This window comes from Excalfactoria chinensis, chromosome 4 (assembly GCF_039878825.1).
Source record: "Excalfactoria chinensis isolate bCotChi1 chromosome 4, bCotChi1.hap2, whole genome shotgun sequence".
NCBI classification, from domain to species: domain Eukaryota; kingdom Metazoa; phylum Chordata; class Aves; order Galliformes; family Phasianidae; genus Excalfactoria; species Excalfactoria chinensis.
Window position 1 is genome coordinate 56,705,036 of NC_092828.1, and position 24,136 is coordinate 56,729,171.

General features: G+C 38.8%; 1 protein-coding gene across 1 annotated transcript; it reads right to left on the reverse strand.

The window, feature by feature from the left end:
* Position 1: 1 nt before the first annotated feature.
* TMEM184C (transmembrane protein 184C) lies at positions 2 to 9,913 on the reverse strand. The gene is made up of 10 exons (XM_072334836.1): positions 9,650 to 9,913; positions 9,096 to 9,226; positions 8,962 to 8,998; positions 6,770 to 6,975; positions 5,905 to 5,979; positions 4,892 to 4,985; positions 3,899 to 4,011; positions 2,928 to 3,027; positions 2,252 to 2,423; positions 2 to 1,798 (listed from the first exon to the last, which is right to left on the reverse strand). Exons 1-10 carry the CDS (start codon positions 9,764 to 9,766, stop codon positions 1,512 to 1,514), a joined length of 1,332 nt encoding a protein of 443 aa, XP_072190937.1. The 5' UTR covers positions 9,767 to 9,913; the 3' UTR covers positions 2 to 1,511.
* Between the last annotated feature and the right edge of the window lie 14,223 nt (positions 9,914 to 24,136).

The following is a 24,136-nucleotide window of genomic DNA, read 5'->3' on the forward strand; positions in this document are numbered from 1 at the left end:
ACCAGTTTAAATAAAATATTTAATTGCTTATTTACAACAAAGGCAATGACTTGGCAAAGTGGAAAGTACGATTTGCACCTTCCCCCTAGCTTCAGATAGAGCAAATATAGTCAGCTATAAAATACGCAGCCTAGTGAGTAAGGCGCAGTATTTACATCACACTAGTACTGCAAAATAAGCACTTCAGATGAATTCCACCGTGACAGACAGAAGTTAAACATTTATCCTGGAATTGCTAACGATGCTGGGAAAAAAAAGAAAATCATGTGTCACGTAGTGTTCTCAGTTTGTCAGATTGCAAACATGCAACAGTAATAAAAACCCACTTGTGGGGGATTTTTAAAAAAGCAGCTGCTTTTGTCAGTTCTGCAAACTGTTTTGATACAAATTTACCTTGTCTTGGTCTAAAATATAATGCTCGAGTAACTCCAGTATTAGACTACCTACGTAATTTTACCTTAGCAAAGGTCTCTTCTCTGGGGCACACGCACAAATGAATTATTACATTTGAATAGGCTATTCTAGAAGCATAATACAATAATCACAGATACAAATTGATGAATACAAACTACCACAGACACCTCCTTCAAGCAGGATATGTTAACAGCTTAAAAATTCAGGTGTTGAAGAATTTATTGCAGCCAAAACTGAAGAAGTCGGTTTTGTTTTCTGTGTCATTTTTGACATCCCTTATTCCCCTCATTAGTCTAGAAGAATAGGAAAAAAAGCCATCGTATGTGAAAGGTATTAATCCAAAGCTAACCTTCCTGGCTGTACACTCTGAATGCAAAAGACTAATAACTAAAGAGGTACAAGAACAAGAGTTATCCCAACTATATGGTCCGTGCCTGGAATTTTATGGCGAGATCAATAGGGAATGCTTTTTCTTTTTTTTTTTAACTAAACTAGATATTTTTTAACTGATGCTTTGTGATAATTATCTTAATTGAAGGGGTTTTATTTATGCCAGCAAGGAAAGAAGATGGCATGTGCACAGAAGTTACATTTCACCCACACACCATTCAAGCTTTGGGGTATGAAGTTAGTAACATTAATAAGAAAACCAAAACCAATGTAAAGAATTTTTTTCACTGCCCTCCTTAAATTACATTCTCAAAATTAACACTTCCCACTGCTAATACTATTTACATTTCACGTTTTCAAGAGCATAGTGTTTTTTCAAGCCTTTCTTTTGTATTTATAGAAAGGTGTGTATTTTTACCGTACTTTTGTATAACAGTTGTATAAATGTTTAGCAGTTCAAGGATACGATACTTGAATTTCTGCAGAAACTTTTACAGTGTGCGTTTTATATTCATAGGGTACTCAGATACTCATAACCGTTACAGACTCAGAATGTTAAGATGTCAGTTACAGCCATATCCTTCTCCTGCCCGCACAGTAGCTACTCCATGCTATTCAACTTCCAGCACTAGTAGTATAATGCTAACCCAATGTATGTGGCAAGAACATAACAAACAGGCTCCTTGACACATTCAATAAAGGTGAGTCTAACTTCTATCCAAAGCTTTCTCTGATGAACTGTGTTCAGGTGATTCCTCAGTGTCTCGAGTAGCAGAAGTGTTATAAATACCATCAACTGCAGGGACCGTTGTTGGTGTTGTGAGAGGTGTCACAGTGTGTCCAAACCCCTGGTAATGTCCCATAGGTGATGATGGCATTGAAGAAGCATCAGAAATTGGGTCTTGAGTAGAGGAGGATAGTAAACTTGTATGCTCATTTTGTTCATGATCCTCAGCAAAAAACATTTTTCTTGGCTGGCCCAGAACCGTCCTTCCTAGAGTTATGTCAAACAAAAGTAACACTTTAACGCATAGAACAATATACCAAGGACTTTGAACAGACAGACACTAGGCTAGGCACGTTACAATTACTAGTCTGGTCTTTACTTTAGAACAGTTCTACGTGGGTATTGTTATCTTCAGTTTTTGAAAGGTTACCTTTCCAGTAAGGGAAAGAAGGGGGAAAGAAGTGAAAGACATCCCTCACTCTTCCAATTAAACACCTGAAACTTCCCCTGGGATCTATTTGAAAGAAACATTCAGGACTAGACTGTTAACTCAAGGATTACTGGGCAGCAGGTAGTGCAAGATACCCTATGAAATGCTCTAAGGATGCAGCTGCCACTAATTTGGTATGGGATGTTCTCAAGGAACTGTAGGGATGCCTCACAGTACAGAATAAAGCTTGAAATACATAGGCTCTTTTACAGATAATATCTGTTACTTACCAACATTTCGAACTTGTTCTGATATATCTGCCCTTATATCAGAAATATCCCACATTGCAAGAAAGGAGTCGAAGCATGACCCTTCTTCCGCTTCTTGAACATAAGGTTTATAGGAAAAACTGTAGTGATGTGCAATAGCAGCTAGGAACATTTCAACGCAAATGATGAAATCCTGCAACAAGGAAAGAAGTCTTAACTAAAATTTAATCATTAATGACTGGGGAAAGAAAAAAAAAGAGTTCTTCATTGAATGACTGACAGTGATTGCACTGAGATGTTGGCATCAGCTACTCTTAAAGCAGAGAGAGGATGTTCTTGGCAGACATCAGAGTGCAATCCATTTGATGCAGATGCAGGAACCAGTTCCTGCTGGACAGACTGTCTTGGTAGAAGTGGAGAGTCAACGAGACCCACCTTGTTAATGAATCCCTTCAAAAACGGTTGCAGTAATATCCAACAGAAATATTTAGCTGGGACACATTCCTTCCACATAACACATGGGTAGTAAACTGCTGAGCATAAAACTCAGTTGGGGTGACTGGCTGAGAGTCCAACTTCCTATAAATTCAGTACTAATCTAGCCTATACAAGGTAAGATACAATAATAGTTATTTGAAATCATAAATCATCTTACATACAGTGATTTCTCCTATTAAGTAATTGTCTCTGCTCCTACCTGTAGGCCTGTAGCCACAGCTTCCACGCTCTGCCATTCCCAAGTGTGTTTCTCAGAAATAACACCAACTTTCACCAGCAATGCAATAAGCACAGCTTGCCTATAAAAATTATTAATTATGGTTATAACAGCATTGCCTACAAACCTCCAAGCAAATCTGGTAATCAAGGCCTACTTTTAAGTATACTTGTGTATGTATATGGTAAGAATCTTACAAAAAAACAAACAACAACAAAAAAAACCCCACAACAATAAAACTTGCTGCTTGTTTAGATTTTAAATGAAAAGAAACAGAAGGCTAACATTAAAATCATGGAATCACCGAGATGGGAAAAGTGCTCCAAAATCATCCAGTCCAACCATCCACCCGTCACCAGTATTTCCCACTAAACCACATCCCTCATTATAACACCCAAACACTTCCTGAACATCTCCAGCGTTGATGACTCCACCACCTCCCTGGGCAGCCCATTACAACACCTGACCACTCCTTTGGAGAGGACATTTTTCCTAATGTCCAAACTGAATCTTCCCTGGGACAACCTGAAGCCATTCCCTCTAGTGCTACTGCTGCTTACATGGGACAAGAGGCCAACCCGCACCTTGGCACAACCTCCTTTCAGGCAGCTGTAGAGAGCGATAACATCCCCTCCCCTGAGCCTCCTCCAGACGAAACAATCTCAGCTCCCTCAGCCACTCCTCATAAGGCCCATGCTCTACATCCCTCACCAGTTTTATTGCCCTTCTCTGAGCATGCTCCACAGCCTCAGTGTCTTTCTTCTAATGAGGTGTTCAAAACTGAAGGTAGTACAATATTTACTCATGGCCCTGAATACCAAAAGAGAAGACAGCCTAAGAAATGTTTTTGTTTTGGTTTTTTTTTTGCAGTTCATTATTAGAACAAGCTGCTCCCCTGCTAGGGCGTTACTGCACCGCTCTGAGAGCAAGTAACTAGTAAATAATTAACTTACCAGAAAGAAACAAAAACTACCATCTTCACACAAAGGAACTTGCCAACAGGTTGGATGGGGTTCAGTTCTTCACGCAGTACTTTATAAAACAGCACTAGACAATACATAGCAAACTAAGAAGGAAAAAAAAGAAAAGCTTTTAAGATCTAAACAATCTGGACTGCAAGCAACCAAGTAGCCAAACTCAAGTAATTGATCTCCCCAGTGAGACTGCTGGGACTCTTGTTGCAGCAGAAAGCAGCTGCAGCTCATGAGTTAACATTCACCCAACACATACAGCCACAGAACTAGGACAACACCCTTTTCAGGTGCAATATCATGCTTTTCCTAAACCTGCTGCAGAAGCGAGGCGGCACCTCATGTTTAGTGTGCTGTAGAGGAAGCAGCAAACAATTCCTCCAGTTGCCCAGCAAGCTGCCAAGTGCTCTCTCTGATCTCCACAATGAAAATCTTCAGGTCTACAGGCTGACATCTTGCCCTTTCCCCATCACAAGGCAGCCAAAGCAATAGTTGCCTTAGGGCTAATTTCAAACTAAAAGCTTAACTACCACACTCCTGAGTATCCTTGTCCCTTGAAAGGATAATATTTGCCTAGAGAGAGTTGAGAAAGCCTTGTAATTTCGCTGTCTTTTTTTTCTTTAAAGGATGCAAGCACTGTTTCTACTTTTCAAGGTTGCTGCCACCACCTTTGTAACGGTATTTTTAACAAGTCCTTGTATGGGTGCTGGGAGGAAGCCAGCACACCTGGGTCAGATCAGTTCATCAAACAGTTTGGAATAGAGAAGTGGGACACCTTACTGCTTTATGGAGGAGTTAAAACATTCTGCACAAACAGTATTGAGCAGATAATAAAAACAGAATTACAGTGAGACATTCTACCTATAAGAACGACCAGATATTCCTGCAATTACTCTCAATAGCTCCCATAATAAGAAACACATACTATTAATATGATGACTTAAAAGAGCAAAAAGATACACTCTTGATACTCACTAGCTGTGACATGTTGTTAAGTATAACCAGGTAAGTCCATGCGTTGTCGAAGCTGAAGTTTCCTTCATCATACACACCTACTAGTTCACAAATTCTGAAAGAGTTTGTAGAATTAATGACAAAGTAACACAAACACACTTTCTTCAACTGTTAAGCCTCCATCACATTAATCACCTGTTTGAACTGTTTTGGTTGTCACATAAGGACAATGAAGGTCTGCACAATTATTTTTCAACAATATATTAAGTTGATACTGTATTTTCCATAGAACAAGCTGTGTTTGCATATCGTAACATATATAGGTACGTTACATTTTGCTTTCTGGCACAGTAAATGAGAATGGAGAATGCAAAGTTAACATATCCCACTGCTGATTAAAAAAATTAAACCTCACGTTTTTTAGCTGCTTTGCTTTTAACTGCTAAAACACAATCATTGATATAAATATTTACCGGATATTCTTTGTGAATAGCAGCTTTTCTGCAAGCCTGCAGAATTAATTGTGCTGATCAACAATACAACGTTTATGAAATCAACGTCAGTTGGTTTAACTGCCTGCTGGTCTTTTACAACAACAGTTGTACAATATAAAGGCAGACAGTTAGGCGTGTCATGTGCAAAGTTTAATAAAATGTACAAAATGACGTGAAACCTGACATTAAAAATACACGGCTGTTAAAACCAGGAAGGGGGGAGGAGGAAAAGAAAACTCTAAAACTGAGAGAACTCTAATATGTCTTTCCCACATAAACAGTACTTTACATCCTTTTCCACTTCTTTGAGCTATAGGCATTATGTATTTATTATTTCAATTCTGCAAAAAGGCATTTGCTGTAGAGAAGCCATAAAGAAATCAGAGGCTGATGCAAATTGCAAGGACCCATTTAGAACGCAACACAACTACGTCGCTTTCAAACTGCATTGATTCAATACAAAGGGCACGAAAATTGTTTCCAGTCGAACTCAACATTATGTCCCAAAGAACAATATACATAATTTATGAGTGTACTTACAAAGCAATAATAGTAGTAAACGGTCTGACAACAGTGTACTGCAAAACACCCAGCTTACACCTAAATAACAGAACTCTGCAAAACAAACACAAAATTAATTGTACAAGAATTTAAAGACTCGTGGAAAATTCCTCTACTCAGTTGTTTCACTAAACTGCATTTTTATTTCATGGTGACTTGTACTTCGCTTCTTTACAGAACTTCAAATGTAAAAGCATTCTGTGCATATATGCCATCAAATAGACCTAGACTTCACAGATGCATAACATTAAATACCTGGCAATTCACTTCCAGCCTCAAAAAGACTCTGGCCAGGCTAAATGAGGAGAATGAAATTGTCCCTGCGTTTGAGTATGTTTAGGAGTTACATTCATAATTTGTATTTAATATTCTAAACAGCCTTATTAAAATCTCTTGAGTGGAGGAAAATTGACTCTGCTCAGCTGAGTAGGTATACAGAAATGAGCAGCTCATGGGCACACAGCCTTTCTTTTCTCAGCCACGGAAATCCAAACAATCTGCTATGTGGTGCCACTGAATCGAAACGAGGCTTTTGGCAAACATTCTGTGATGGCAAAGGAAGGAAATTCATAGAGACCTTTTTCCAACATTTTTCAAAAGTAAGTGCTCCTGAGCAGCACTGGAGTCAACACATTAGTAAGTAAGTGTGATTTCTAGCACGTTTTACAGCTAGATGGAAACACGCACATCCCAGCTGCTTTCAGTCGGAGTTCATCACTGATGAACAAGGTGTGCAAACCGTAAACAGACCACTGCCAAGCAACAGAAGTATACTACTACTAAGTACAAAAACATCTGTATCTGGCTACACAGCTTGAAATCTAGTATGTCATCAAATACTCACTCTCCCATAGCCCACGATGGACAGCAGCACAGGGGAGGCAGGTGTCTCTGCTGATCTTTCGCTTCTATTATTAATACGAGGTTTGGATATCGGTTGGTTAGGTAATTTGAAAGAAAAACCATAAAATTATAGATGACATAAGCTTCATAGCATTCTCGACATGTATCCACATATATTGCAATGTTGGGGTATTTCAAAGCTATCCACTGCAAGAAGAGAGGTACACAAAAGGTTACACGCAAGCAAGGCAGAAGGGATTCCAATGACAACACTGGCAGGCTAGTTCAATAAGCAATACTACACTAGACAGGAAGCACTAATTAAATAGAACTTGAAGTATTTGTTTGGTAAGAGCGTGATGCTACAGACAGAAAATGACATTTTCTAAAAATACAAGTGGAACTTTAGATGGCATCTCTGCTTCTTCAAATGAAAGCAAGATCATAGCACTACACAAGAGGAGCTCTGCATCTCTCAACACAGTTCAGTCTTTTAACTTAAAGGTAACTATGGAGATGGTTCCCTATACCTGACCTACTCCTATTAAAAAGAGACAAGATAGAACAGCTTCCTCAGTTTCACATGTTCACAGTCAAAGTTTGGGGGTTGGAACTAGATATCTTTAAGGTCCCTTACAACCCAAGCCATTCTATGGATATGGATTTCAAAACTAACTTTTCACTCGTTAATACAAAGTTCATGGTATGAAGCAGTGATTGAGCACCTGGTGGCAGGGCCAACCCAGGGGAGCTCAGGTGCATGCAGGAACCAGGATCCACTCCTTCCCAGACCTCATGTAAGGGCCAACCGTTGTGGGTTGCCAACCCAGTAGAGGCAAGGGCATTTTTTGTTACTGATCCCTGTGTACCTGAGGCCTTTTTAAGATAAGCACTTTCTTCCCTTTATTTGTGTGCCCACGGCTGCTGCATTTGAGCAAATCCTCACTCTCTGCAGCCTGGGACCTTGCTGCTCTGCTGTCACTGCTGAACTTTCCATTGCATTACAGCAGAATACATGACAGCAGCTGATCAGTCTTCAAGCAGTAGTTGGTCATCACTCCAAGCTAGCATTTCTAAGAGAAAATTGTTGTGGGTTGTCTTTGTCTTTTTTTTTCCCAAGACTGTGGCTATAGATCAGCTTTTTCTGTGGCTTTTTCTTTAGTATCACATTACTGTTGCACTATTCAGCGCATAGAATCATAGAATCACTCAGGTTGGAAAAGACCTTGAAGATCATCAAGTCCAACTGCAGCCTAACCAGTAGCCTATTTCTTAAAAAGCAACCACGAAACAACACCACAACAACAAACCTCTGCTAAATCATATCCCTGAGTACCACATCCAAACGGCTCTTAAACACATCCAGGGATGGCGATTCAACCACCTCCTTGGGGAGCCCATTCCAGTACCTAACCACCCTTTCTGTAAAGAAGTTCTTTCTAATATCCAACCTAAGCATCTTGCATGCTATTTGCTGGTGGCTTTTCTTTTGGTTCCCAAACAGAAGCAAGTATTTTGAGTTTACTATGCTTCCAGAGGCCAAAAAGAAAAAACAACAAAACCTCAAAGGAAAGTTCCTGGAAACCTGTCTTCTATGGGATTAATTAAAGTAACAGCAATGTCAAGTGGTGACAATAATAAGTAAACACACGCCTTGTACATACAATCCATAGAATTACTATGCGGCTTAGCTCTATCTGAAATCATCTATGCATGGAGCAACAGATGACACATACACAAATAACTGGCAATGTTAATAGTACCTGTCATATAAAATTATTCAGAAGTAAATATATTCTCGGTAAAGAATTTTAGTGCTATGCCTAATGCAGGAAAGAAAGGTAAGGATCTGAATTTTGAGACTATGATTGTATCAGGCTGGTCAACAGGTTTCCACTTCAGCTGTTACTGAAGATGAAACAGAAGCAAGAACTTAACCTCATTCCTAAGGCAGTCAAGAATGCTCAAGGACTGAGAGGCTTAAGAAAATGTTGCAAAAGGGATCTTACAAGATTCCCAGCTGGCACATAATACTGTTAGAACTACACTTCAAATGTACTCCATGAACACAGATGAACAGAAGCTTCTAGGACTACAACTTTCTGTGCAGCGCTGTTTCTGCTGTGACACCATTTTCCCTTACTCCCATAGCAAACAGTTTTATTGAGCTGTTAACAGTAAGAGGACACTTACACTGTCTAAACTGTAAATCGGCACCATCCACAGAATCCTGTTACAATAACAAAAGAACATTTAATATTACTAGAGATATTCTTAATCTGAATTAAATTCAATATTTGCAGCAGAGGTAAAAGGTGAGATGTTACCTTATTATTGGTTTCTGCAATTCAGGTTGAGTATAATGAACTAAGTGTTGCAGTATTCCCCAGAGGGAGATGGGTATAGTCATCAGTAGAAATATCCCTGCAATAAACCATGCCTTGGTATGGATTCCAACCTTGCAAAGAGAAAGAAGAATGCAAGATCAAAGTTCTGGTCTTAATCCTTAAAAAAAAAGCTCTTATGATACCTGTCATATTTTAGACCGAATCAAGTTTTAAGAAGGTTCATGTTCAGCATGTACACCAATGATGCGCTGAGATTTTCTTCACCTCCTTTTGAAATGCATAAAAGCCCAAATCTCCCTTGCTGTCTGTGGATCCGGCTTACAGCACGTTCCGTGCTCGTTCCACCAGCTCGGTGTCTGCTCTGCAGCTATTGATAAAGGGGAAGGTGGGAACGGCCGCCCGCTGTCCCGTTCCTGCCCCGCCCGCCAGCCCCTTCCCACAGCCGGCGCGGGGCACAGCCGAACACCCGGGCCACAGCGAGGCCGCAGCGTCTCGGCTGTGCCGAGGGGACCGCTCCCCCCCGAGCCTCTCACCTCCAGCTTCTGCAGCTCCCACACGCAGAGAGGCACGACCACCAGCAGCCCCACGATGTACAGCAGCACCACCAGCGGCCGGATCCACCGCCGCCAATTGCCGCAGGTGCACGGCATGGTCGCTCCGCTCCGCTCGGGCCCCGCGGCGCCTCAGCGGCTCGGCGCCGGGCCCGGTAGCCCCCGCGGGGCGCGCATCACCCGCGTAACCCGCCAGGCCTCATCCGCCGCCCCGCCCCGCGGCAGGCGACGCCGCGCCGCCCCCGCAAAGCAACGCGTCCGGGCCCGGCCGTCCGCCACCCCGCCCCCGCGGCACTTCCGCCGCGCGTCGCTTCCGGCTCTCCCACCACCGCCGATTGGCTGCTCGCTGTGCCCGTCGCGGCCGCCCTGCCGCACCTACCGCCCCTGCCGCACGTGGGCCGCCGGCCGCGAGCTCTCCTCGAGGCGCGGCGCGCGCCGCGACCGTTACTCTGTGGTGGTGACGGCTGCGCGCGACTGCGGACCGCTGGAGCCGGTTCGCTGTGTGCCTCAGGGGGCACTCGCTTTTGTTTTTCTCTTCCACAAGATTCCCCGCTAACCGTATCGCTTGCAGTTAGCAAAGGGCTCTCTGTATATTCCAGACCTTTCAAACTCCTCGTCCCAACTGTTTGCCCGGGCTTTCGGCTGCTTCATTAGCGAAGATGCAAGTATTCAGATAGTGGAGCTAAATTTTTTTCAAATGGGCTGCATTGATGTGGCACCTGATAGTTGGTAGCCAGTGGCTCCCCAAGGTGATGACAACGTGGCGGAATTCAGCCCACAAACCAGAAGTTAAACAATGTTGGCTTACCAAGAAGCTGAGGCTGTGGTATTGCGCTGCACATTCCTCCATCCCACGTCTGAGGAGGCAAAGCTAGAGCTAAAGTGACACTGATAGTCACTGGTAAGTTCCTTTGCAAGTAAGTGAGGAGTTGTGTGGTCCTTTCCTTTCCACCTGGTCATTGCCTATTTCCTTTAGCTTACTGCTTCCCTTCCTTACCGTTACCTTGAGTTCAGAAGGGTGTTCTGAGTTACCTCACTGGCAGCCCTGCCCACGTGAAGAAGTCTAATAAGCCAGCTGCTATTCTACTAGTCAGCGAATGAGCTACAAGTTTACTGTTTAAGGATAAAAAGCATTGCAAGGGAACCAAAAGATCGTCCCCTTGTTAGACAAAATAAAAGCTCAGTGGAGTTTGCTTAAGGTTATGGCAGACTAGTGAACAGAAACTTGTTTGCTGACAGTGGTGCTAACAAACAGTACTTCCCTTACTGCTTTGAGATGAAATACTACACTTCTGTGTTGTATTACCTCATTAGTATTAAGGTGCCTGTTCTGCTCGCCTTTGGTCTTAGTGCTTAGCAAGCTATCAGCAAGATGTTACGAGATGTCAATGAGAAGCTAACCTGTTCAGTCAGACACAGTAAGTGTCTAAATAGAAATGCTTTTCTTAAACATGCTGCAAATATAAAACCAAACATTTTCAGGAAAGCAGACAATACAACTCCTGAAGTGCTAGAAATAAATATGATTACTTATTTATAATTAATACATTTAAAATGGCAAAGAACGATTTACATTATTAATGAATATACACATTGTTTACAAAGATTTTAGGATTTTTTTTATGATTTCTCCAGTAATTTGGTTCTTTGGAGACCAAGAACTTTGGGTTGCTGCTGGTGTCATTTTCAGTGTTGTTGTTTTCTTTTTAGATTCCATAGGAATATGAGGCTGAGACCTGGCCACTTTCTGACAAGTTCTCATATCATTTGTAGCATTTGGGGTTTCTTCAGCATCAATATTTTAGGAGGAAGTGTTTCACACAGGGGGTGGTGGCACACTGGAACAGACTGCCCCATCCTTGGAGGCATTCAAGGCCAGGCTGGATGTGGCTCTGGGCAGCCCGGTCTGCTGGTTGGCGACCCTGCACATAGCAGGGGGAGTTGAAACTGGATGATCATTGTGGTCCTTTTTAACCCAGGCCATTCTATGTTTCTAATATTATGTAGAGGGGATTTAGGTCAGACAGAATTTTAGGTCAGGCAGAATTTTTTTTCTCAGGGGGTGATGAGGCTGTGGGTGCCCCATCGCTGCATGCACTCAAGGTGAGTGAGTAGTGCCTCAACAACTTTAAAAAGTGCCAGCACTTTATTAGGGCATGTAAATAGAAATGAGAGGTAAGACAACCGTTCTGTTCTGCTTAACTGGAATATTGTGCAAGGCCAATAAAAGGGAAAATGTGTGTACTGAGAAGCAACTAGGATGACCAGCGTATAAGCGTATAAGCTCTATCAGAAAAGATCAAAATATTTGTGTTTAAAATACTTGTGTTTAGTAAATGAGAAAACATTTGCCACCAAGAAAAAAAAAAATTCCATTATTTCTGATGGAGGTGACACAAGTGTGCTGAAACTGCAGCAAGGAACATTAGGATATTTCAGCACTGGACCAGGTTAATTACTGTGATTTCCACTCTAGATGGTTCTTATCATAAATTTCCTTTAATTTCATGTCTCAGAAGTGATTCTGTAGTGTTATCTCTAGAATACACACAAAGCCCCTTGTCTTCAGCAAGGAGATACGTGTGAAAAACTGCCTAAAAACCCAAACTGACAGAATTCATCTTCACTGACTATTAAGACTTCTAGCACTGTGACTTCTAGAATTAGAGAAATGAGCAACAAAGCTACGCTCCAGAGCTTGAAGTTAACAGCTGTATTAGTACAGTTCTCCACTACTGGAGAGACTGAGGTGTATTACTGTTGATGTCAATCATATGTACATTCTGCTCTCATGAATTTCAAATTTATTTAAAGGAGAGTTATGCTGGAACATAATAAAGTAGGATTATTCCTTAGTATATGGAAACACATCAATAATTTGTTAAGTCAAAATAGAAAAGAAAACAGACTGATTTATAATTACAGTTGGAAAACTTTGTGGCATATTTTATTCATGAATTACATTTTTATTTATATGCCATTAATTTCCTAGATTTCCTTATTTTTCTTTCTTACTTTGTTTTATACAAGTATATACCCTCAGTGAGAATTAGGCTGTCTGTCTTGGCTATACAAGATTTCACCGTTGGGTGGCCAGGATTAAATTCAAATTCTCACATAGTCAACCTTAGATTTCCCTTCTTGTACTGTGGCAGCATTACTGCCAACCTTTAGAAAGGTGTGCATCCATCGGAGCGCTGCTGATTAGTTTAACCTCCACTCACACCAGCAACATTACTAATGCATTTTTATTTCATTTTATCAAAACTTAATGGGTTTTAAAATCTCAGAGTAGTTTCTTGAGTGTTACCAGTACTAGACTTCTTTCTTTTTGTAATCAGATGTCTGTCACAGTTCTATCACAGAGCTGTCATCGGTTCTAAGAAATTGATATTCCTTGTGGAAATGCTGCCATCGCATTCTGATTACTTCCTTACTTCTTTTGTGGATGATCACTGAAGCTCTTTTTCAGCTCCAGAAGCATTTGTAACCATCATGGGGTGATGATTTATGATGTGGCTTCTTTGTTTTTAACATCATATAGATTTTTATTTTTTTTAATGTTAGCTACACTGGGACTTGTTAGCCACTTCTTATTGCTGGGCGGTTTGGCATTTTAAAGCATGAGCTTCTGTTTCAGTGAGTGGAAGTGTATTTGCTTAGCCAAGTTCTGCCAGAGTTTTATGCATTTGTGTACGATGTCTCAAAATATACTAAGCAGTGTAACCAGCAGGGGCTTTGTAAAAGGAAGTGGTGAACGTGAAATAATCAAGTATAAATAGCCCTCATAAACTAATCCATAGAAGGGCACATCTATCATTCCTGTGTTTTGTTAAAATATAGAAGGAACGCATACCAAATGTTTGGAAATTCAGCAAGATAGATAAGAAGTCTTCTTGCCATTTGGTTCTCAATAGAAAAACCTTCCAGCCCTGTCAAATTCAGTACCAAAAAAAAAAAAAAAAAACCTTTTCAAACTGTTACCAGTATCTTACTGAAGTAAAAAAACATGTTACGTTCACAATTAAACTAATTCACTAGATTAATAGAGAGGTAGTCCTTAGCGTAGCTCAGGTGGCACCTGCCCTTACAGCCACAAAATACCAATTCAGAAAATAAGTTTGTGACTTGTGATCAGAAGAAAACTGTTAGCTCTTACCTTGTAATTGCAGCATTAAAATGCAGTATATGTACCTATTTGCAATTGATAACAGTTTCTACATCTTGTACATCTCTCCTCATTCATTGCTCTTTATATGAGAGAATATGTGGGACCTGCATATGTTCCTCAGCACTAGAGGGGTGGACTTCCCTTTCCATCTAGTTTTAATCTCAACCAGACTGAGACATTAGCATTGCCAGGTATGTACCTTAAACATGAGTCCAGCAGCAGAAGACCATGAAGCTAAAATGAAAACTAGTGATACTCTTATTAAGTAAGTTCTTATTTTTGAGTCTTTGGAAAAGCTATTGTCTGTCCAAACATCTTGTTTGAAAAACACATTCTCTGAAATCCATGAATAGTAGTAGTAGAAAATATTTATTCCATACTAATATGGTTCTAAACACTTAAGTCGAGCAAAATACCAAAAATATATTAGACAATAAAATTACTCTAGAACAACTGAAAGTGATTCAAGAAGGGAAAAGAAAAATATGAACTTAAATACAAGGAAAGAGTAAAATGGAAAGGTCATCTCCACCATCACCTACATCTGTCATTCACAGTATCAGCTTCTGCTGTGAAACTCTGCTTTTATCTGATTCATATTGGCCTGAGGGAGAACTGCTACAGCAGGATGCAGGTACTCAGTAGGCAAATTCAGCTGTTCAGGGATATAGTACTCCATTTACAGTTCTGTTCCTTTAAGGGACAAACGTGATCTGGTATTTCCTACTGAGAAGACAGACATTATAAATATGATAATATCTCAGTGATCAGAGACTGAGAAATACACTGAATGACTTTGCAGCTGTACAAAACTGAATTCACCCACGGAGGAGTATCTTCAAGATTTTCTCTATGAAAATAATAATCATTCACAGACATCAACATAAGGAGTCACTTGAAACTCTCCAAATAGGGTTTTTACAAAATGCTGTTTGAACACAAAGAATATTTTGTTTATCTTGTATTAACTTTATTTTGATTGCCTGATCCTTCAAGAGACAGCTGTCTGATTGAATTTCAACTTTAAAGCACTCTAATAGGTTTGTTTTTGTTGACTACATTTTTATCTTTTTTGACTAAGTACCAAGTACTTTGTATAGCCCTTTAGTCATATTACCCAGGTAAATTTTCTCAGATGAAGGTGAAGACAGATGGTTATTTTCAATTTGAAATGAAAATAAAAGGGCAAGCTGCACTACTTTTAATTTTTTGTTCTAAGTGTAGCTAAAATTAAACATATTGAGAAATGTTTTTGCTTTTTAAAGCAAAATATCTTTAATATCTATAAATGTCCTTAGATGCAAACCTATATTATTTTATATGTCTTCTATTTTCCTGAATTATCTCAGTTTTAACTGTCACTTTCTTCTACAATCCCAGCTTTATTCTTTGTTGTTCCATAAAGCAAAAAGTGCGTGTGCAGAAGGATGTCTGATGTGGATTTGTGAAGGTACTAGTGAGATAAACTGAGTATCAGAGAAAAGAATGAATAACCACTAGGTTGTGCTGTTGGTCTAATATTGAGTCCCCTGTATTTAACAAACTGAATTTCAGAACTATCAGCTGTGATGTAAACATTAAACCCCAGAATTCTCATTTGGAGTTCTCAGAATAAAAGTACAAAATACATCCTTTTTTTGTAAGAAGAGGAATGCTGTATTTGAATGATAGTATTCATTTCCTATCATCCTCTGTTTTCATGCTTTTTTTGAAAATTAAACCTGGAAATTGCTTCATTTGCCAGGATTTTTCAGCATTTGGCACTTTGTGGCTAACATATTCTTTAAGTTGTTTGTTTATAAAGCAGACTGGTAAGCCATGTGAGAGAACTTATAGAAAAATCTATGAGGGCTGCTCTGAATATGATGTTCTGAAAGTAATATTTTAACAGTGTTGACCCATGAAGTCAAAGGCAGATGTTGGTAGTATGGCAGTAGAGATTTAGCTTTCCTGCCAATGTTCACTGTGCAACAGATGGCAGCAGTGGGGCAGTCTGACAAAATGGAGTCTGACATGGGATGCGCATATAAAGCAAAACAGTGTCTCTGAATTCCCGCATGCAGAGCTGTCTGCACCCATTGATAATTGCTGATGCTTGCTGAACGTTTTTAGAGATCAAACATGAGCACAGTGAGGTGATGGGAGGTACATTTCAGCAGTGGTGACAGCAATGTGAAAGACAAGCCCCTTTCCAGATGGCTGTGCACAGGTGTTACACCAAGAAGTAGCACACAAATTAGATAATGGTGGTAACAATGTTGAAAACTAGCATTCCACAGCTGAGAATTTTCTCTAACAAGTAGTGTTCCTGTGCTTTTTGTATCTGTTGGCATTTCCATGGAAATAAATTGGAGGCATTACTTTCAGAGCAACCTAAGTTTTATAGCAATGAAATATGTTCTGAAGGGACTGGTAGTCAGCAATCCTTTCAAACTAGTAACTATTCTTATAGACATCCAGAATAACAGAATTCCTTCAGCAGTGAAGGGAGAAAAAATACTTCTTATGTTTTTTTTCTTCTGGATTTTCCATCTTAAAAAGTAAAATTGGAGCATAAAATGTTACAGATTCCTAAAATACTTTTTATGTTTATGTAGTATAGATGGCACTTTTCATTACTGGTAGTGATTAAGTGATCTAGTAAGCCTATCTTTAATTTCTGTGTTTTTCTAACTTCTACATCATGCTTGCATAATATTAGATGTACTTCTAAAGCCACTCAAAAAGTGAAGTTTACAAAATATATGTTCGGATCGTGCTTTCTCAGCTATTAACCGACTGATCTTGCTAATAGTTTGCCAGAAGTGAAAGGCAACCCCTCAAATATTGGATATTCTTTGGAAAACAGACAACAGCAAAAAATCCATGAGATAAAGCATTCTAAATGAAAAAGTCTCAATCCAGTTGAAACATGTCAGCATAACAACTACTTTTGAAGAGTATGTTTTCTCACTTTTCTTAGTTTTTGAGAGGCATGAGCTAGTGTCTAATCTGGGAGCCAGAGATACTTAATAATTAACTACTTAATGATTATAAATCATTCTGAAATAAAGTATTATGCAGATACCGTAATTATTTCTGAGCATTGATTCTGACCTAGGATGCGACCCAGAAAAGGACATAAACACTTAATGTTCAAGTCAAGTGGAATTAAGAGTCCTCTAAGTATTTACACATCTGCTACATAACGCTTGTGGTACACTTGATTGGAAGCTTAAGCAGCTTTTATTATTGGATGTGTAATAAAAAGAGCACTCCAGCAGTGCTATTTCACACTCTCAACGGTATTTAAGCCCTTCTAAGACTGAGCAGCCTAGTAATTAACTCAAGCTAATGTGCAATAGGTGTCCAGAGATGAAGCATTCCTCTGTACATCTCCCTGGAGAGGTCTGTCCAGTAGGTGAGCTCTGAAAATGTCTACTAGGCCAGGACCCTGCAGCAACAGCTGGCCCCATAGTGGGAAAAATCTGTTTCCTTTCAGACTGAAACTAAGTGCTTAGAACTGACAGAAATGTGGATGAGGTCCAGGTTCAATCCCTTTCTCTGAGAGGTCTCAGCCCTTTCTTTGGAGTAAGCCAATGAGCAGCAGACTCTTCAGAATGTAGAAAAGATTCTCCAATCTTCAGTTTCTCTTTCCAAAGTATATAAATCCTGTTCAGGAATTTAAGTCTTGCAGTTATGACACAACAGTGAGAAAGAGTAGCTTGTCATTCTTAAACTATACTTTTTTATTATTATTATTACAGAAACTAGAAAAATAATTAATCCTGAATAAGTGTAAAGTAGCTGTGACTAAAATCCAAGAGAGTGTTCTCTTCAGTTACTGCCTGCTTCCATTAGTTGGTGCTCCACAGAACATGATGATTTATGTGAACACACTTGCCTGCATGCACTGTAAAAAGATATCAATATAAATCAGATACTGTGATACTTAAGAGTGCAGTGCTTTGTCTTTTTCCAGATCTGTCCTAGATTCAGTAAGAGAGATCTGTAAGACAGGATAGAATAAACACCATCTTTCTTCCCTTCTCTCTTGCTTTCTTTCTTTCCTTGCCTATGCCTGATCTTTTTCTTTATTAGTCAAAGGTGGAAGTTCTTATGATGTTAATGAAATCAGAATTGGGTTCAGAGATAGAAGATTAATATCTGAAATTGGTCCTGTTGCCTTTACAGTACTCTAAAGAATTAAAATTATTTTTGTAGCGATTCAGATTTTAATATTCTGAGGTGTGACCTGTTCAGTGGCTAAAAGTACTGTTAAAATGAGGGTGAGAAAAGTAAGCTTTTTTTTTTCTCCCTGTGTTTATGTCTGACTTTTGCTTTTTATCTTGGCGTGTATATGTTTGTAACAGCTTGTATGCACGGATGATCAGTCTTTATGGAATAAAATCATAAAGACAAAGTCTTCTGTTATTGGAGAATGTTGGTATAGAGGCATGGGAAGAACTTTAAAGATGGAAATAGATTTTGATTCTTGCCAACATATAAACACGTGACTGGAGGTTAATCTTTGTACTAAGTACATTTCTAGTAGATAGCTACAAGCTGCTAATGGAGAACAAAAATGTTTATTCATAGCTGTAAAAGTGCATAAAACCAAAAGGTATGTTTCAAAAGCAACGGTGTTGTAATATTAGAGGCTTTATGGTGCCCATAATGAATTGCTTACTCTTATACTGCAGCTTAGCTGGAACAAACTGAAACCCCCTAACTGGGCCTCAAAAAAAAAAAAAAAAAAAAAAAAAAGCCTTTTCCATATTTTAAAGTAGCTTTTCAGGCCTCCTGAGTCTTTCTGACACATCATTCTCAGACCCTTATGGACTGGGATGCTGCCAAACAGCTCTTTTCCCACAAAACTTTAGTAAACTTTGAGTGCTGGACAGAAGAGAAGTGCATTTCCCAAAGAGCAGTATAGAATTTGAAAATACAGTGTAGAAATTATTTTCTGAATCAACTCTGCAATATTTTTCATCTGCTTTCTTAATAATAAGTTCATTTCTATGTCTTATGTTGGTTTAACACTTTGATTTTTGTATTTAAGAAATAGTTTTCTTTTACCAGCAGTACAGTTCCTAGTATTTGTGCTTTTCCTAACATAAGGATGCTTTGATTTTGCCAGGCATGATACCATACTTGTATTTAATTACAACCACATCAAAATATTTTAGAACTACAAAGTATTTCAACTCAGATTGCTCAGAAGAAGGAATATACTGAAGGAGCCACGCATGGGCTGAATTCAGGTCTCAATTACCACAGCTAGAACAAGCAAATCCAAGCAAGTCTGTAGGATTTATTTATTTTTAATTCTTATCCATTGCTGGACCTCATCAAGTTTTAGCTTTCTGTAACTTTACTTCGAAACAAGGAGTATCAAATTCCATTGAAAATAGTGCTTTTGTATATAATTGTTATTGTTTTCCATCACTCACCCTACATCCTGTGCTTCCTTGAGTTTGGCATAATCTCATTTCATGTTCCAGATAGCAGCACTGTTTGTTCTCTGTGTGCTTGAACTAGTTGAACGCTAAAATAATTCTTCTGATCTGTTTTGAAGTCCATAGAAGGTGGTGAAGGGAGCATTGTAGAAAAAAGTTTTGTTAGTCATTCCAGACTCCTAGTCAGTGTGCTACAACGGCAATAGTCATGGGGCAGGAGTAGTGAACTTGATTGTTTTAGTTTGTGGAGCACAGCAACAGCTCAGGGATTTCTGTAACAACAGTCTGGGTCCTATTCTCTGAGCCAGCATTCTCAGGTACATGTATGCTGTCCTGTTGATTTGACTGACAGTTGTGCTCAAAATATACTTTAATAGGAGCATTCTCTGAAGGAGGTGAGACAAGTTCTCCCTAAGTAGCTAGTTCTACACTGCTTACTCAGGCAGAGTTTCCACTGACTTTCTTAGAATCCAGTCTAGCATGTAAAACACCAGGTAAGTTTCAGTGTGAGGTTTTACTAGAATGCAGAGTATATAATTGTCTTCAAAGTTATAAACATGCTATTTTCATTTACTTGTATGATTCTCTAATAATACCAATAACAAGCTGATTCCTTTTTGGAACTTTTGTTCAGCTACTTTTACAGATACCATTAAAGGGAAAAAATTATATATATACATATATGTATATATTCACACTTCACAACCATACACTTACGATTTTGCTGTATTCAAAAACAGACAACCTTAACACACATAAGGATGCTTAATCAAGGAGTGTCTTTGTCATTTTGGAGAAAGATGCAAATTATTTTACTGTGGAGTGATAGCATTGGGACAGGTTGTCCAGAAAGATTGTGGAGTCTCCCTTGGAGATGTTCACAAGCCATCTGGTCTATGTAGCCCTTCTTCAGCAATAGACTGGACAAGAGTCCCTCCATTTGTTCTCATCCATCCTCAAACACACTGTGATTCTCTAATATAGTGGACAGTAAAAATAAACAGGAAGTACAGCCCTACCAACAGTACTGTTAACTATTTCTGTGCTACTTGTTTCACGAGTTGTGCTTCTCTATATTGACGTGGCTTTGGCTTGTCTGGGTAAAAAATCATTAGTGGGGAGCACTGTTATGGTAGGATAGTCACTGTGTTCCATGCTTAGTCATGATGAACCTGAAGCATTTCCAGTCAAACAAGTCTGTATAAATACACTGATATTGAAATAGATAAGTCATACAGCTCTTACTTTTCTCCATCTCAACAACTTCCTATTGAGGTTGTTACTATTCACATGCTGTAATGTGAAGTTCCATCTTAACAGGATTTCAAGTGGAGCGCCTATCCTCTGTTACTTTGTTATTTTACTGATGCTCTGAGACACAGAGATATTAATTTATGACTTATACAAACTTAACAGTAGAGCCCCATTTAAGTGATGTTGGGAAGGTATGACATTAAAACAGAATTTCTCTATATGCCAAAATTAAGGAAGAATGTCTCATAAATCATTTTCGGATCATCTCTCTAACAACACTTGCTAACACTGACATTTAAGTTCAATATTATGATCCTTCAGCCCTTCCACCACCTTAACACTGTATCTCTTAAACTATGCAGCAGAATGTTGGTCTAAATATTTTTGCTACTCTTAAAGAGGAATCCTTTGCCAGAGCCAAGAGAATCCGTATACGCCCAGTGGTTGCAACTGGCTGGGGTCACTTAAATTTGTTTCATAGACCTATGAATGTGCTGATAAACTAGCTAATGAACCCATTATTCCCATCAGGAAATATTAATTTAAAAAAAAAAATGTTTTCTCTTGCAGAGATCTATTTGAGTGAACAGACCAGGCAGCGTGTAAACTCATGAGCAACAAGGTAAGTAAATGTTTTTACTGTTTCTTAGGAAAGAACTATGGGATACTATGAAATTATCAAATGGAAAGTTCATAGCATATCCTCACAAAATGTATGTTAAATCACTAGATTCACTGTCTCGAGAACCTGTGAATATCAGAGCAATACAATCAGAAAGAGAAAATCACAGATAAATATTTCAAATTTATCCCAAATGTACCGATTCTCCCCTCAAATTGGTGGAAGCTTAAGTAGACTACCAGGGAAGTGTTCCTCTATGCTTATAATGCCCTTTTACCCTTCCCTACGTCTCTGCTATTGATCATCACAGTTGTGGGAAGGCCTGACTCAGTATAACTGCTTTTAGCTTTTTAGATTCTTACAATCAATAATATATATAGTATTCTCATGCAAATACAAAACAAAGCTGATTCATGCTGGTCAGGAATGCGTTCATTTCACATGGGGACTTCTAAACTATCTGTATAGTGCTAACTTATTCTCGTAACATTTTTAATTACTAGTTTTACTTTTGAAGAAATTCCTAGAAATTGGTTCATTCACTCCCTAAAACATGTTTGACTAATACAGAGTGTTTTAAATAATGATTGTATAGTCTGAATGCAATAATTTCATGTCTCACACTATAGTCACATACTAAATCCCTGCCCTGTGACAGTTAATATCTTTGTGTTTGCCCCAGACTGCACTTCTTCTTTTCTTGCTATATTCCTATTGCAAACACATCACTTACTTGGTTATCACTGTCACCTGGAGGTCTGTTTCCATAATTCTGTCTTCCCATTAGGTAGTATCTATTGATCATCTTTAAATGCATTCCTTCCCTTTTCTGCAAATTGATACAGTTTATCTTCTGCACATGTTTTTCTCCTTTTAGGTGTCATCTATTCTATGATGTTATTATAAAATTAAATTGATTTACTTCCTTGCTTATAGTAAAACCTTCTAAATTCTTTTTCCTAGGGTAATACTTGTGAATGATGACAGGCTGTTCATCTTAAAATGTAAATTCTCTAGCTGTGTTAATCAACTTCAAGTTTGATGTGAAGGGCTTTTTTTAGTCACTGTTTACATTGGTGGAATTTCTAATGCATCACTCCTGCAACTCTACAAATAAAACCAATTTTTTTTCTTTTTTTCCTGGAAAAATGCAGTTTTGGAGCAAGATGCTAGTATGTTAGCTTCCTTTTTAAAGATAAGTACTTTAATCAGAGTCTTGAAGAGACATGGTGTTTCAGATCTTTGTTTGAAGAGATTCATAATAAAAATAATGCCTTCTGCAAGCATATTCAACCTAGTTCTAAATGAATTCATTTGGATTTCATTACAGTAGCATGTTATATTGTGTTTGCTGTGCTGCTGAGGTGTTTGGTCTGCCTAATCTGAGCTTTTTGTCTCTGTACTGATTGTGCAAACGCCGAATCTAGATTAAAATTAACATGTCTGTTTTTATCTATAGTTCATCAGCTCTGGAACTGTTTGCGATACAAATGTTAATCTGTTGCAAATTAGAATTCAGAATCATCTGTGTTTTTATAAGCATTAACAATTTTGTGGCATTTAGTTTAGTGTGAGGATTGTATAAATCCTCTACTTTCATGATGGGAGGCAGACACCTTAATCATCTTATTCACTGTGATTCTGAAGCAGCTTTGAGGGGAAAAAAATTGATAGGAAGCCTTTCCTAGAGACAAAAGTTAATTTCAATACCAGTATTTAATTGCTCTTTTTCCCCACCAATTTTACTGTTTCCTATATTTACCTACCCTACAATTGTTACAATTTATTTAGCTTTATCTTCAAGAACTACCCTAACAGTATAAGGTATGTTTAAACTAGAATTTTTGGAACAGGACAGTAAAACCAAAGGCCAGCTTTAGGCCTGGGTAGTATAAACTTTTGAAGTACTGGATGTAGTAGAGAGTCCAAGATAAATTAATTCATCCAACTTCTTGTCAGTAATAAGTCAAGAGTAAGATCTCAGAGGAAAGGACAAGATAACAGCAAAGAGATATAAAGGTCAAACTGTAAGCACTGAGTAGGGGGGGCTTGGAAATTAGAATTCAGTACACAGCTTTGAATTTCTCTAACTGGTCTACAGACTACTGAGAGAAAGTTTCTGTCTTTTGAATCTGCAGAGTTGTGAGGGTACTGCAGCATTTGGATAATTAAAAGCAGTTAATGCTCAGAATTTTTTGTAGATCACTTAGTCATCATAAAATATTAGCATTAAATATCAAGTTTCATTTTTAATGCTTTTTAGGCATGCTACATTGCCATGGGCTTGTGGAATATAGTTTTGGGGAAAAAAAATATGGTGTTCATACAACATGTATTTGAAGCTGGATTTGGAATAGATTTTCAGATTCCTGATGAGATAGGAATTGTTCCTGAGTTGTGCTGTTTATTTGGAATAGTTAATCCTTTCCATTTTCTGTCCTGACACCCACTGTATTGTTGCAAATACCTCTGGAATTGCCACGTCACAGCCGTAACCACTGGTTGAGCACCAGGTGAGAAGGTGTGGCTAACCTGGGAGCTGAAGTGCTCAGATGCAAGCTATGCACCTGAGTGATCAGACAGTGTGAAGACTGGATTCTCCCCCTCATGTAAGGGTTAGCATCCAAGGGAGCAGTATCTTTCTACACAGACTGCACTCCTTTTGAGTTGTCACTGTTTATTGGAAGAGTTGGGCAAATTTGTTTTCTTCTTTGTTACCTTCAATTACTCCATAGCACTTATATCCTAGTAGAAGGTGCTGTCACTGTTTTCCACTGACATACATTAAGGTATGGCAATTTGGGGTGCAAAGGAGTGCCACAGTAACCTTAAACTAAGGCATAGTGTTCATTAAATTAATTATCTGTATTCAACATTAGAAACTCAAAAGAAAAAGTTACCAGGTTATCCTATAAATTAAGCATATCTTGGTATTCTTATCCCATTCAAGGGAGAGAGTATTACAATTTACATGCAGATTAACT